Source organism: Esox lucius, chromosome 10 (assembly GCF_011004845.1).
Source record: "Esox lucius isolate fEsoLuc1 chromosome 10, fEsoLuc1.pri, whole genome shotgun sequence".
NCBI classification, from domain to species: domain Eukaryota; kingdom Metazoa; phylum Chordata; class Actinopteri; order Esociformes; family Esocidae; genus Esox; species Esox lucius.
In genome coordinates, this window is record NC_047578.1 from 23,711,078 (window position 1) to 23,727,913 (window position 16,836).

The window sequence follows — 16,836 nt, forward strand, 5'->3', positions numbered from 1 at the left end:
AGAAAATAGAGTTTGATATCTTGATTAAAAATCTGCACTTTTCAAATGACAACTAGTTTGTTGGCATATTTGTACTAATGGATTTTATAGATTTTTTTGTATTATTGTGACATACACTAGCTGATCTATTCTTGTACTTCACAGAAATGTACTGTAGATTATATAAATAACAAAATGCAAATAATTAAACTCTTAATTATTAAAATATATATATATATATCATCCGAGATCAGTAAAATAAAATTATCTGCATCCTAATTTTCTTGAAAGCCTTAACAATGAAGTCCCTATTTGCCTTGCTGCCATTTAAATCCGATTTTAACAGTTTTGCAAACAAAATTATTACTTTTTTTTTTTTACCAGAGGTTCACACTTCTTCACTAAATATTTTGATCTTTTGTGTACATATTGTTTTTACAATTTAGAAATTCCATACATGGTCCCCCTCTATAAGAGCATCCAAAGGGTTGATTGATTATTTGATTGATATTCTTTGCATGCAGTAACTGCCTGAATTTTGCAATCACTTGGTCACATCAAAAGTATATTCCCTAAAGATATTTTGCAAGGCCTGAACAGCCTTTTTATGTTATGTTTGTGTTGTGTTCTTGTTGCCTTCAATTTCATCTCCAGTTAATTATCATTTTGTTTTTTGGCCATGAAAAGCTCTAATTGCTGAGGGAGTATGTTTTGGACAGCTTTCTTGCTGCATGATGAGTTTGGAGGCATTGGAAGTATTTATTTGTACATTAGCAGACAAGAATGTTTCTGTACCCTTCAGTACATCATCAAAGAGATGCAAGCCAGTTCCAATGGCACACATACTGTATATACCCAAGCCATAACACCCATTTTCCCACAATTCCAAAAATGAGCCAGTATGCTGTGAACTTTTTCTCAGTAAACTATCTCATCTGGTGGGGTAAAGCCAATGGTTTTGGCAATATTTTTTATATATACTTTTCAGATTAATTCCTTGACTTTCACTGACACGGCTCTGGTTGACAAACACCAATTGCAGACTCTGAAGGCAAACAAAAACTTAAGAAATTAAGAAAGATTAAGAAAACACTTTTACAGATGGCTTAAACCTGCACCAATCATCTGACAAAACACACCTAACCAGAAACAACTGCCAAGCAAAAAGGCTTTTCTATAGCTTTTATACATTCTAAATGTTGAAATCAATATGTAACTACATACCCATTAATAAAAGCTGAGAATTTATACATCACCCACATAGTAATAATTTGATTTAAAATGCAAACATTTGCAGTATATAGCCAAATGGTGTATATTTGCGTTGAAGATGCTTGGTTTGGTTTTAGATTGTGTACACAAACAAATTATGTCCTTGGAATAGGATAACAAATTGAAGGCAACATAACAGCATTCTAACAGAAAGAGAGATAAACAGAGAGGAAAGCTGTGGGTCCTGGCAGTGGACTTGTTGAGTCTCAAATGACAACTATTCCCTATAAAATGCACTACTTTTGACCAGTGACTGGTCAATGTTAGTGCACTTTATAATGAATAGGGTGTCATTGATGACAAAGATGATGTTTGGTGCATGGCAGTAACACTCTCTCCATGGATGAGTTACTCTCTAGAATCTGCATCCAGCTGGGCTACAGTGAAAGCCCTAGACCACCTACCATTACATCGGGACCTCCATTCCAGCCAAACAGCCTTTTGATCGATTTCCATTTTGCCACTTTAGAAGATTTAGGGTGTCAGGCAGAGGATGTGTGCGTGTGTTAAAGATAGAGAGAGAGGGCGAGAGAGGCTTTTGGCCAAAGAGTAAATGCCTGGAGGCAGTCGTGAGTTCAGAGGTTAACTGTGAGTTCAGCCCAAGTTGCATCATCTCGGTGTCCCACCCTTGTCTTATTTAATTGACTTACTAACAACCCACAACCAAACCTACTCACTATATTGGGGCTGAGGTTAGGACAGTGGGAGTTATATCCATGCTATGGATGCTATTAGTTCAAACTGATATGGAACCTCCAAGGGTGAGGAGTCAATTGACATAACCTAAACTCCTACTTTAATCATGAGTGAATTTTTAGAGCATATTAAAATCCTTCTTGTAATTTGGCAGTATGTGCTGATCTGAGTCAAGGTGCCCTGTGAGGTGCTAATCGTCAGTGGAGGCATTCTCAGATGGTCAGGTTCTATCAGTGTGAGAGGCAACCCAGATGTCCAGAGAGACACAGATAAGCTAGGCTAGGACAGAGCTCTACCAATAAGTGTTAAAACAATCCAGGCCTACTGTCTGTCTCGGCTCTGCCTGCAGTGGCTCTCAGCACCACTGCTGTTTAGAAAACAAGTTATCAAGTCTAACCATGTCCATCCATCCTCTTGGCTGGAAAGCTACAAATGGTAACGGTCTAAGAAACTGTAAATATTTTAGCGATCCTTTCCAAGATTTTAGCAATGTCACAGTCTTTCACTTCACAGGACAGCTAGGATACGATATCAAGAACTTCATCTGCATCTTCATCTGCATCTTCATCTTTACCTTTAATTGTAAGTTATAGATTTTTACATTAAAAAAAACATTTTTGAAAATGTCTGTTCTGAAAGAATAGTGTTCTTTTACGATATTCAGTTCTTAGAAATTTCCAAAATGATGATAAACCATCCCTCAGGCCCTGCTGTCTTAATATTGTTCCACACAGCTGAAAACAGATTGTTTTATCATTAACTGGGAGCTGTAGCTCACTTCCCACAGCTCATAAAGCTGCTAAACATCCAAGGGAGGCCTGTACACGAGGCCGCAGTGGCATTTGTGGCTCACCTAATGCTCTAAAGGAGCCCTGAATACTGCAGCGAGGGGGTCAGCGTGTCAGCCAGTGTCGTTAGTGGAGCTACAGGCGGTCTAGATTTACCCAAGACCCTCCAGACCAAAACCACTCAAACCTTTATGGTTTTTTGTCAAGTTCTGGAATGTGTTAAAGAATACATTGCCTTTGTTTCCTCAGAAAGCGACATAAAAAAATTAAATTTGGTGTATTTCCATTTCCATGGGAAGCTGCCTTATAATAAAATGTCTTTCTGATTTCAATCAGTCAAATATTAGATGTTCTTACTAATTGGAGAGGGATAGACATAAGGAAACTTCCAGAAGAATAAAAATACTTAGAACAAGCAAATTCATTTGCAAAACATTTCACATCATCTAGGAAAAAAATTTTTTTTTAACATATTGAGTGAAAGAGCTTGTGAATATATACTGTTCACACAGTTCTGTAGGTGAGCACTTGGCAAAATTGAACATTTACTTTATAACTTGTGTAAGCTATAACCAATGTGAAATCCATAGAACAACCTTTCTCACATTTATGCTTAGTGGCTTTGATAATGATACAGTGAAAGTAAAGGGTTAAATCTGACACCATAGATATGGCTAACCTCTGTGGAGTGACCTACCAGCCAGTATGCTGTGTGGAGAGTTTAACCAAGACCTCCAGCTTCTCCTAAACCAAGATAAAACAGTCTAAAATAAGTTTCTCTTTCAAATGTGTATTTTTATCTGAGAAACAGAATGATTTGTTGGCCTGTAGCTTTTTGTCTGTTGCATTAAAACAGAGCCGTGAGGTTTTTCTTTAAGTACCTTTCAGTCTAAAAGTGTTGCATGTTGCCAAGTGAATGAGTGTTTTTTGTCTGGTCAGATGTCATGGAGAATTAGATGATAGAACCAGACCTTAAAGCCTGTAACTGTTAAAACCAACTGAATACATTTGATGTTATTCTGGTTTTGTTTTGCCACACAGTAATAATGACACAGCTGTGAATAATGACTTTCTTGAGTTATCCACTACTCCTAGACAAAACACTGCTCACTGTCTGCAAAAGCACAATGGTCACTTTTGCGGTGGGCGAAGAAATGCCAAATAACTTGACACCCACATTTGGCTATTTTACTGCTTCCCAAGTGGTATTTTTACATGATAGGGCATGTTTGTGTAATCTTGTTTCTCCTTGGTACTTTCCATTTATGAACCTAGCCAAATTGAGTTGTGAGTTTGGAACATTTCCTAGGAGACCAGCCATGAGCCACGAGCGGCAAGCTTAAGTTTCTGGTAGGTCACCGGTGTCACTTCCAACATGGTGTTTCAAGGTGACTTATGCAGGTTGACAGTAAAGCATATTTGGCAACATTTACGTAGGTCAGTCTAAATGGATTAGCAAACTACTAAAAGATTAGAAGCTGTTGTGCAGTATGGGGAGTACAGTCTATCATTTTAATCACCATTAAAGGCACAGAACTCCAAAGATAAACTCTTGTAATAAGTCATGCAATGAGCCTAAGGTTATCAGTTGAAACTGTTTTTAAACTGAATCCTGATTATAAGCAAGTACAATTCATTCTAATTCCAATGCTCTTAACCGTATCGCCTCCAGGCTCTTGACATTCTTTAACATTCTCGTGGTGAGGTTTGGAGGTTTAACAGCACTTTACAGCCAAAGGATCTATTGTATCTGAAAGCAGTCCTGAAACAATGCTATACATTGCTTTTATATAAACACCAAGAGAGGGATATTAGACATAAAGGCTGATTAAAAGTGGCAGACATTTGCTGACGGCTGTCATAGTTGTAGAATTGAAAGGAACTGTCTCTGGTCTGTCTTTGTTATTGTCTGTTCTCTCTCTGGTTTATCAAAATGTTGAAATCCATAATTTACATAGGCAAGCAATTTGACAGTTGAGTATTTCCTTTTTTGTTAGTGCCAGTCTTTTCAATATGTTATACACATCAAAGTGATTTCACTCGAATGACCTTGGTCTATTCACTCTACAAACGCATTTGGAGTCAAATATACTCATGCTCTTTAACTTTAGGAAGAGTGTGGTCAGATTCTTTGTCTCCAAACCAAACTACTAAATTTTTTATCTATTTTGTCATGGAATTTGCTATGCCAAATGCTTCATTCACTGTTTTGATCCTCCGCAAACTAGTATATTTACAACAGTGGACAGCAGAAACATGCACGTTACCTTAAATGCGACTGCGATTGAACTCACACATAATAAACGTTACATTCTTTAAAGTTGAAACTTCCACAGTCTTTAGTTTTAACTACCACTCATGCACTAACAATAATAGGCATGATAAACAAAAAACGAATCATTCCTCCCCTGATCGTCCAACTAACAGGTCTGGCATGAGCATGAAAGGCTCGCATATCCCAGTGCCTGTGTTATCTGGAACAGGACTGAGGGCGTTTTAATGTGAATCACTTAGTCATAGTGCAAGTCAGGACCCAGGGGCCCACACATGTAAGGCTCCTTTAACCATGTTGTCATAGAGTATCGCCGGACATCATAGCTCATGTGATAATAGGAACAATCTGTGCTTTCAGAGAGATGGGAAATGGGTCGAGAGAATGCCGTGTCTCAACAGTTTTCTTGCAGCATTGCGCTGACATGTATTTTCCTTCACGCGCGTTTGGAGCTTGAGTGACGCTTGCCTGGTGGCGTCTCCGCGTGTGCCGTTTGATGCGTTAATTTAAGTGCATGATAGCTCAGAACAGTTGCTGAGTAAGGGCCTCAGCGCATTGTAATGTTTGAAACCTACTGTAATGTTTGGCTTTTTCTTATAATGTCCTATTGTAGAGTGAGCACGGAAATGCTCCCTGTCAGATTGATCAAATAAAACAGCCATATAAAATATGGACTTTGTCATTCAGTTCATTCATGAATGTTGAAAGTGCCAGTGCATTTGGTGAAACATGTCACGGTCCCGAACACCAATGCACGTGACTGAACTGATGCTGATGGTTAAAACGCATAAATCACCTATTCAAGCACTGGCTCTGCCTTATCAGCCATTCACTTTATAGATAAGGGATGAAAGAGTACTTTCAAGATAAACACCAGAGATCTGTCCATCTTTGTCTCTTCCTTCCTTAGCTAATGACCTACATCTGGGTCTACCTATATTACAAGGCTCATTCTTCACTAGGGTAGTTTCCAATACAGATGTATGTCATGGAAAATAAGGTATTTGAAATGTCCATGTGAGAAAATAGTGAATTTATTAAAAAATGTATGACACTATCATATTGATCACTGTGGGTGGAGTATGTCAAGCATGTACTTTTTTTTCATCTGTAAAGAACTGGAATGGTAATGTGATGTTTCAGTGTCTTTTATTTCTTGAATGTTTGAAGATATCAATCACATTTGTTTTGTGTTGAACATGGTTCCACTGTTTTATAACTTGCTTCAGATTATTCAGGTTTTTTTTTTTGTGTACTGTAGGTAAGCTTAGAAGCGTCTGTTCATCTGATGTGCTTGTATTTCTCAATATACCCCAATGCCATTACATCTGCACTTTTTGCCTTCTGTTTTAGCCTGTATTGTGCTCTCTTTCTCATCTGTCTGCATCATCCATCTGTGTTTTCAGATTGAGAACTACATAAAGGAGAGCATGAAAACGGAGATGGCCCAGCTGCAGCAGAATGCCGTTCATAACCACACAGCAGCCATGTTGGAGATGGGCACCAACCTTCTCTCCCAAACAGCTGAGCAGACGCGTAAGCTAACGGATGTGGAGACGCAGGTACGGTGCCCCCTAAACATGTTGCTTGAAAAATTGAATTAGTTACAGGTCACACATGAATACAAGAACAGAAGTGCATTCTGATACTTCAAGAGTTTACATTTTTTATTTTTAAACATGCCTGAAAAAGTGCATTAGTATTTAGATAGATTGCACCAGTTAAAACTTGGATGGAATACCGAAAATGTGAAGCCCAATTCTAAAGTTATTCAATTTGCCTCAATGCTTGGGGAGGAAGCCAGACTGTCAGAGGAATGACAGACAATGCTGACTTGTATCGTTGTGCTTCTTCATGCAACTCCTTGAATTATTCATTAAACTGGCCAGTATTAGAGGGGTAAGAAAGAAGCTTTTACTCAAAAAGTGCCTCTAAAAGCAAGAAAGTGACCCAGATGTAATGAGGGAGAACGTTTTGTGGTAAGATGCCCAACACACACCATACCTACAGAAAAGTATGATGGTGGCTGCATCAAATTGTGGGAAGGCTTCTCATTAGCGAGGACTAGGCATTTTGAAGAAAGAACGAGTGGAGCAAAATACAGGGAAATCCTGTATAAAAGAACCCGCTTCAATCCACTAAAAGATTTTAAAAAGAAAATTCCCCCTTTAGGACCTCAATGATCCAAACCACAATGGCAAACCAACATTGTGGCTTCAGAAGAAAAGGTGAATTTCCTACAGTGGCTCAGTTAAAGTACCGATCTTAGTCCCAATAAGAATCAGTCACTATTTAAAAATGGCAGTCCTCAATCATTGTTCCACCAATATTGAACAACCTGGAGCACATCTGTCAATATATCTGTCAAGGCCAAAATCACTCTGATGCATTTTGCCAAGTTGGTACATACCAAAACACTTTAAGCTGTTTTTGCAGCAAAAGGTGTCTCTAACACTTTTTGCAAGGCACTGTATAATTAAATCTATACCCCTTAACACCCCATCACCTTTCTGTGAGCATGTGAGAAGTCTTGCGTGTGCTTTGTGCTAAATGTTCCACTTAATAATAAAATAAATTAACAATTTTTAAGACTATCACTGTAATATTGCTGAGATTTACCTCACACACCACTGATTCAGCTTTTCCACACTAAACCACCCATAATAAAAGCAATGATGGGACTGGCCAGAGTAAAAATGTAACACCTTACACCTTCATATGTTATGTGCATACTGTCCCTTGATATCTGGGGAGATCGGTCAAATGCAGAACTTATGAGGGTTGACTTTTGCTGATGTGCAAAAAAGGGTATTAACCTGAGTACCTGAGTATTAACGTCCCAGAATAACAACCTCCCTTTATGCCAAAACTATACTTTATTCTCTAAACTTCTGAAAGAGGAGCTGATGATTTATACTTTACCTGTTTTGCTGGAACAACTCAATAAGGCTGGGACACCATTAACCTGCAGCATTTTTGTCTCGGGACAGGTTCTGAATCAAACTTCCAGACTAGAGATTCAGCTGCTTGAAAACTCCCTGTCCACCAATAAGCTGGAGAAGGAGCTCCTGGTGCAGACCAACGAGATCAGCAAGCTACATGACAAGAACGGGTAAACCTAGATCACCAAACTAATGTGACACTTCATATAAAGACATCATGCCATTTCTTCAAACACTCCACACGCAGACACTTATATTCCCTGATGTTTAACTGTACGAAATACCGAGACACATTTTCTTGCTATTCTTTGAAAGCTGCACTTTAATGTTGCAATGGGAGCAATGTCTTTCAGAGATCTGTTTGTTGATTGGTACAGTGTCTCATTGTCCCTTTAAGAAGTAGCTGTCCCAAGTGTTCAACCTAAATAAAGTAAAACAGTTTACCAAATTCTTCTGTTCCATATGTCAAAAAACTGAAAGAAACCCAACTGATTCCTGCAGTCGAGAAGTGCACTGAGTGTTTATTTACACAGATTACTTTGCAGAGAGACTTTTGCCATTAACGTCCATTTAAACGTTTATCAATTTAGTGCAGTTAATTCTAAAATAGAACAGCATAGGACACAGTTAGGGATTAGAGTTAATGTTTAGAAAGGGAAGGAGTTTATGTAACTACGGTACAACGCTTAATGTAGCAAATCACAATTAGAGGACGCACTTTAGGCATAGCTTCAGCTTTCAGTCCTCTATAAAATGAAGGTCCAACTAACTTTTGAACGTCTATTTTTCTCCACCAGCCTCCTGGAGAAGAAGATCCAGGAGATGGAGTCTCGTCACCGGGAGGAGTTGGGGACACTGAGGGAGGAGAAGGGCAGCCTGCAGGCCCTGGTGGGGAAGCAGACCAGAGTGATCCGTGAGCTGGAGACCCAGCTGACCAGGGCTACAGGCAACAGCACGGCTCTGCAGAGGCAGCAGCAGGAGATGATGGACACTGTGCACAACCTGATCAGCCTCTGCAACAAGGACGCAGGTACAGCAAAAGATCTTGACCGTCTGCCAGGCGTCGCACTGTATACTCTCACATGAAGAGTCTCAGTCAGAGGAAACTCGCCGAGCAGCAAAGTAAAACACGCTCACGTCTGTGGTTTCGGGTGAGAGATTAAAATGAGCACGCAGGCGTTCAAATGTAAATAAGGTGGTAAAAAAATTGTTTGGGCTACCCCGACGTAAAACTTTATTAAAGAATGTTTTGTTAGCGATGTCGTGCAACACACTCTGTCTTTCTTTGAAAGGATGAGCTCACAATGGCGATGCCATAAACATGGGTCCGTAACAGCGAGGCGCAGGGATGGCACTGCCCCTTTAACTCGGCATCAGGGATAAGGCACAGTGGATGTTCTTTTCTCAGAATCACCAGTCACTCTTGTGACTCAGCGTGGTGCACTCCTTATGGCAGTGGCTTATCACGCTTTTCCGTGAGATCACAGACCGGGGTTACCGCTTCAGTGAAATGTCAAAACAGCAACCGTTTTGAGTAATCGACTCTTTTCTACCATCATGTCTCCCCCGTGGCGATAATTAGGGACCGGGGATTTCCTTTGGACCCGGCGCTTGACCCCAACAGCAACACGACCCTCAGGTTTAGTCGATGCACTGAACTCATTACCCCACCCCACCCCTCCCATCTTAACACAACAGAAAAATCCCCAAAAGTCATTTTTGATCACATGTCTGCCCTCGATCACACTGGTCACAGGAGATTTCATATGAATGGCAAAGCTGGATTGGAGAAGCGGAGAGAAACCTGGCACTCTGTTCACATCGGCTCTTTCCTGCTGTGAAGACCCCACACTTTTTCCTGGGGTTTTTCTCCCTTCCATTAGCTAGCCGGGAATGGACATCGAAGACATGGAGAAGATATTTGTGGAGCTTGATTAACAGGTGTATTAATCACACTGTTTTACTTGGTAGCTTTAATGACCCAGGAGAGGGGTCACAAACGACTATAGGAAGCCTTACAGCAGTACGCTCTTTGAATGTTATTTGAGCTCTAAACTCATTGGCTCATATTAACCAATCCTTGTAGCAAATGTATGAATCCTTTATGGCGGGACGTTCTTTGAGTGTTATTTGGGCTCTGAACTCATAGGCTCATATCTGCCTAAAGCGCATCCTATATTTGTGATTTCTTACTTTAAGTGTTGAGTCTTGTGGTAATGTGCCTTAGTGTCTAACGGCTTACTGAAAAACAAAAGTAAATTCCTGACTAGGTAATAAGTCTTGCCAAGACGGCTGCCATGTTTTATTAGTTTCCAGTAATTAATTTAGCAAATGCCTCTGAAACTTTCTCACCTAGTCAGCCTTATTATCTCCCTGTCAGTTTGGAGTGTTTCTGGGGTGACTCAGACATGCAACCTCCCGCCTTGATTGGTGGCTGCTTTAACCAGAGGAGAGTGAAATGAAACATGCCTCCGTGGTTGGTCCCTTCCTCCAACAGTGGCGATGAGGGCCAACCGGGCGCCAGGGTCACCCTCTTCACCCCTGCCTGAATAATTCAACCTATAATGTCTCCTAGGGGAGGTCCTGTCTAGTGGATGTGAAGGGGTAGGTAGATCTTCACTGATGGCCTGACGCAAAACCGGTGTTCCCCAAAGGTATCTAAATCTCAGATGAAGCTCAGTTACAGAGGAGGATTTTCTTGGGAGGATTTGTTTGTTTGCCAAACGGATTTGTGTTTTTGTTTGGAGAGGGTTAGGGTTTCGTGCCATTGGATGGCGTCTTCTCAAGTTAGGCTCTGTTTTGAAAACTGAGCCCTAGCATTTCCTTTAATGCTCGGGTTCAACTGACAGTTCAGTCAGGGAAAAAAAGGGGTGAGATTTTAAAATGCCCATGAACCTTATTACTGAGGTTTGTCTAGTTATATATTTTTATTTTATTTGTGTTTATTTAAATATTTAATGTCATTTCAACTAATCAACTCTGAATTCTGGTCCATCAACGTTTGACATTGCCAGATGCCACTGAGCTCACATCTGCATTTTCATAATAGTCTAAACATTAGCACAATGAGCCAAGAAACATTATTACTGGTAATTGACCTCAGTTTTGGAACTCTAAAAAATACTCTTGCCCCTAAATATGATTTTCTTTCATTCACATAATGAATGGCATCAATCATATTTACAGCCAGGAAAAACATGGCTAAAGGGAATAGGATCTCATTTTAATTCCCTGCATTTAGTTTTGAGTACTATGCAATGTTTAAAAATTGCATGTATGGTGTGTATGGATCATACTGTTTTTACAGGCCTTTAAGGATTTTAAGTATGCTAATGTGTAAGCATACAGTGCATACAGAATTAAATTAACAGTTTAAGACTTTTAAAAATTGTTGTAGCATCACCAAGTCTGATTGAAATGAATTATTTTAAATGTTTTTTTTTTTATTATTACAAAGTCAAACAAATATCGCAAATTTATAGAGAACTGAATGACTGAAATATAATAGTTGTATACATTATCACCCCAATTGATTTAGACAACGTTAACTTAGTTCTGAAGTAATGTTCGGAAGATGTGTGAAGGAATAGCAATTTACATTATTTTACATATTACATATTACTTATTAATAGCCCTTCCTCTGTCTACCATACAACCAAAATACAGTACTGTGCAAAAGTCTTAGGCACCTGAAAGTGTAGTTAAGTCCATTTATTTGGGTAGTAAGTGTTTTAATTAAAATATATAATATATACATACTATGAATATAATATATATTCTTACTTTTTACAGTTCAAATTCAGTTCAGTTTTTGCACAGTACTGTATGTAAGGTCCTTCAGTCATGTTGTGAATGTATGCATAACTATAACCCATTGGTGATCATGTGATCATGGTGATCATGAAACACTATAATTTTTTGGTCCATTTATACGTTCGACTACATAAGTTGCTTTCAGGATCTCCACTTGATTAATTGGGATGCATAAGGGACCTTTGCGATCCTTGAGGGTCTTTGAGGGCCTTGAGTAGGTTCATGAGAGTCCTTTTAGCTCTGTGTCCCGGCCTCTGTATCCATTCAGGCTAATTTGGCAATGGTACTGATTTATGCAAACACCCCAGCCCTGGTGTCCTTTTCACATGAACCCCCTACTGAATACAAGTCCCCGCTGAACCACAAAATATTTGTATGAATAAATATTGCGACATAAATAATATTTTTAGAGCCAGGCTCTGAGCTGTTCAAGGGTTCCGCTCCTATAGAATTGAGTCCCCGCCCGGTGCATTGCAAAATATGTCCTTACTACGACGGGCCGTGAGTGAAAAAGTTACCCTTTGACACCGGTCTGTCCCGCCTCTCTAATGCGTCCTACCATCTACCAGCATGAGGTAAATTGCGGCCCGACAGGGTCAACCTTTTGTTGTGTTAGACTCCGAAGCGCAAGGTCCCACTCCGTCAGCCTGTCACAGCAGGAGTCTGTTGTCGCTGACACTCAATACGTTGCCAAAATGGCCCAAGAAAATACGGCTAACGAGATGCCTGTGTCTCTGCTGCCTTCAGGCTCGGGAGGGGGATCAAAGTGGAGTCTAAGGATCTCTGACACATTTAGTTTTCCAGTGACATCTCCTTTGTGTAAACAATCCCAAAAGTAAAAACAATGGTGTGAAAACTGAGATGCGCCCATTCATATGGGAGGAAGAAAATTAATCGGAAGGAATTTCCATCGATATAACAAGGGCTGGGAGGGTAAATATAAAACACTTGTTATAACAGGAACTTGACATTTATAGCTTGTAGTATTTTGTCCTCAGCGATAATTATCTACAGATGGAAATAGATACAGCTGCCTCTTTGAGAAAGCCTGTCGAAGTCAGGCAGGGCGCCTGTCATTGGATAGGAGATCCTCCACTTGACAAACTGCTTTTTTCATCCTATTAAGTCAGCAAGTCACCTTTTGATTTGATCATGAGCTATGTGGATATCCATACGGAGACCTTGTAGATCAGCTTCTGTGTCACTTTTCCTATGTATTTATTTTGAAGAATGTAAAGATGGTAATCATGATAAAAAAAAACACTGTCGCTTTTGATAGCAGAGACCCACCACTAGATGTGAAATTAAACTGAAGGTAGTTCATGATTTATTTTAATGCCGTGATCCAAAATGACATACCAGTCAAAAATGAGTGCGATGTTTTTTATGTCAACTCTGCATAAAGAAAATCACACTGTTATACCTGAAAGTGCCTGAAAACAAATTTGACAGCATTACGGTAGGCAAAATGTGGACGTCAGCATTATACAGAATGTGTGCTTAATTGGCTCAAAGGACAAGGCATATTACATCCCCAACCAATTAGCCTTACATTATATTGAATAACATTTTGATTGTGTTTTATTAATCATGTGATTCGAATGCTGACTGGCTGAAAGGCAGGTTTTTTTATAGGCCATATAGTTCCACAACCCCATGTACCTTATTGCTTATTTATGCGTATGTTGGATGACCTTATACCAGAGAATTCAAGAGAATTTCAAAGAATGATCATGCAGATAAAAAGAAAGGAAAGCCACAGCTGTCATATATTTTGGTAACTCATAAAACAGCCACCAAGTGCTGAGCTTAGGATTTTAAAGACCTCCTTGACACCAGTCAGGCAAAAAAATGTAATTTATAAATGCTGCATTGTCAAAATGACATGTAAAAAAAATCTATTTAGACAGTCGAAAATGTGCTTTGGAGTACTGTACAATTCAATGAACTGTCCTGATTTTTTTTTATTAAATATGTGTAAGCACAAAGGTCCATTATGCAGTTGAGAGATCAAACATGCAACCCATCCTTCCTCAGGGGTACCAAACAGCACAAAGCGGGTGGATGAAGAGAAGAAGTTCCGGGACTGTGCTGATTTATACCAAGCTGGCTTCCACAAGAATGGAGTCTACACTATACATATGAATGCTCAGGACACCAAAAAGGTGGGTAGCCAGGGCGAATTTTTAAATACGGACAACCATGTGAAAATAACCACAGCCCTTTGATGGGTGTTTAATGGAGTTTAGTGTGTTTTTGTTTCTAGAACGAGCCTCAACTATATCCAAGTGAGCTAAAGACATTGACCCCACTGGAGGACGGCCAATGGGTGGGGGGGCTATGATACACAGTATATTGGCTGCTTCAGTGCTTCGTGAATAATCACATGCTCAAAATACACTTGGCAGCGTGATTGATGGCAAGGATCTATAAGAGGTTGCTGGGGGTTGGTGAAGGGGTAAAACAGGTGTTCCCCACCTCAACAGGGTGCGACTCGACCTCAGACGAATGGCAGGGAGGTTTGTGGGGGAAGGTTGGTAGGGGTGTGAGGGAAGAGGGTCAGAGCAAAGAGACTGCCTTGTGTCTAGGTTTTGGAGATGGACTGTCGGGGGTGAGCCTCCTTAATTATACCCAGGCCAGGCACTGTGTGTTCAGCTGAGGTCTTGGCCGAGGTGAGAGACCTCTTCTAGACCTTCTCCGCTCCTCAAACAAAGAGAGCCACCGCAGATAGATACTTGTGTTATCAACTTACATAGGACAGAGGCCAGGGTTAAGGGCCATGTTCCACCCAGGTGTCCAGTGGTATGTCCAGCTCCGCTCCACTGGCCCTCTCCACCACTTTGATCCGAACCAGACCTGTGATTGGGATAACCTCTAGGGAGTTGTTGGAAGATCAAGAGACATTGATTAAGTTTGAGGAGGAGGTCCAAATCCCCCCTGATGATTCATAGGCAGGACTTCGAGGGAACCAATGTTTCACACAAAGGAATCCCAAGTTAAGGAGGCCAGACCTATTGCAGAATGATGGTCCGTCACTTCAAGTTTCACCTACCGTGAATATATTAGGGCTGTATTAACCGAGACAAAAATATACAGCGTTCATAATGTGTGCAAACCTTATGGCCGTCTTTTTGTAGGTGTATTGTAACATGGAGACAGCTGGCGGTGGATGGACAATCATCCAGCGCAGGGAGGATGGCAGTGTGGACTTTCAGAAAACATGGAAGGAATATAAGATGGTAAGAAAAGTAACAATAACCGAACTCATCCTACAGCATCATGTAGAGACAGGGTCATGATGAGGAGTTTATTTCAACACACATCCTTTGCTACAGTAAACTTTGGCAAATGAGAGTTCTCTTTTGTGTCTGTCTTTGATTGAACTTCTTAAAAGTGTCCGGGCCCATGTAGAACACTACTACCAGATGTATTCGCCTCGGCAACCGCAGCTGTACCTCTGGAACATCTGCGCACTGGGTGGGATTCCCTGAGATTAGAAACACCAGCATGAGTGTCAGAGGCTGGCTGGAAACCCAACCCAGCACCTTACACACTGTTGTTCTTCATTTGAAACAGGGAAGCATTAGCCAAGTCCAAAAACAATACGTTTGTTTAATTATGTAATCATGCCAGGGACCTCATTTGTCAACGTTGTGGAAATCTCTCATTAAATTCTGCCGCACGTGAAGATCCTAGCAACAAATGATGTGGATTTATCCAGTTCAATAAAACAAATGATATGCATTTTACCGGGCGATAAAGCACCATAATATATTTCCACTCATTAAGCGTTAAAATCTGGGGGAAAAAATATTTTATGGCTACAAATAAACCTAATTTGCTATGCCATTTGGTGGAACTGTTGGAACAACCAAATTCTGTAGATATTTCTTTTCATCATGTGCATTGGTTTACATTGCAGTGGTACAACCAGTAGTGAAAAGATAGACAGAAAACATAGCTAGCTAGTAAGAAGCCGTTTACTCAACTGAGTTATAGGTTGGCTGAAACTGGGTTGGGTGGGTGGAATGTCAAGTCAGGGCTTCCTTGTTAGGTTCACACTCTAGCGACTCCTCATGTTTGGTCTGGTTCCCGCAAAGCACAGAAGTGTTTGTTGTCAGCTATGGAATGCATCACTTCAAACACATTTGTACCAGCAAAAACGTACTGGTTGAAAGAGCAATAAGATTAAATCAGAACAGCTTGACAGAATTTTGATAGAAGAAGCATGCCTTGATATTCAAATGCCCCTAAGAGCTACACCTGCAAATATAGCATCAGGAACTAGGATAAAATAAATGTAACATGTACATGCTTACTTTAACGTTACATAACCATTAGTATAAATTGTCTTTATGCGTATTTGCTTAGCTGTTAACGTTGGCATGACGTTGCACAGCTTCATGTTTCACGTTAATTTTGTCACATAAACAGTAAACACGTGACTGCTGACTGTTCAAAGAAATGTTTGCTCCCTAGTTCCCTTATGACAACAAAACAAGTGCGACAAAAAAACAACAGAACAAATTCGGAGTCTGCTTACCTTCCTACTAAAACTGTTTCAACTACAGGTGAAAATAGATCATCTGAGAAGGGCGACAGGGCCTGGCTTATTAGAAGGGCAAAGAGTTACAGACAGACTGTCTGGTCCACCTGGTTAGAAGTGGTGAGGGAGCAGTGGCACCCCTCCAGCCAGAGAATACAGTGTGGAATACATGTGGCAAGGACACAAGCACAGTACCACTCCTTAACTCTGCCTCTTGTCTCTTTTCACGAGGAGCCTGTAGGTGATTGATAGTGTTTTACTGTGTTATTAAATTCATTGCTGTTGGTCTCCGTGGGCTTGTGTGCGTAAACGCAATACACTTGAAGGATTCATAAATCTTTCAGTCAAACTTCGAGGTCCTATTTCTGTTTTGCAGAAGGATGTAGTGCAGGGTTTCTCAACTCCAACACTTCTGTTTTTCATCCTCTGCTTCTAATAAGTGACTGAATCAGACCTGGAACACCATCTGAGTGCAATTAACTACCAGCTAGAAATGAAGTGTTTCGGCCCCCAAGGACCGGATTTGCA

At 40.3% G+C, this 16,836-nt stretch overlaps 1 protein-coding gene across 1 annotated transcript in view; it reads left to right on the forward strand.

The window, feature by feature from the left end:
* Positions 1-16,836, forward strand: part of angpt1 (angiopoietin 1) — a 60,360-nt gene that overhangs the window by 22,933 nt on the left and 20,591 nt on the right. The window contains exons 2-6 of the mRNA XM_010873830.4: positions 6,414-6,569; positions 7,998-8,119; positions 8,747-8,979; positions 13,800-13,927; positions 14,900-15,001. Coding sequence (XP_010872132.1) covers positions 6,414-6,569; positions 7,998-8,119; positions 8,747-8,979; positions 13,800-13,927; positions 14,900-15,001 — 741 coding nt within the window. The remainder of the gene's footprint in view (positions 1-6,413; positions 6,570-7,997; positions 8,120-8,746; positions 8,980-13,799; positions 13,928-14,899; positions 15,002-16,836) is intronic.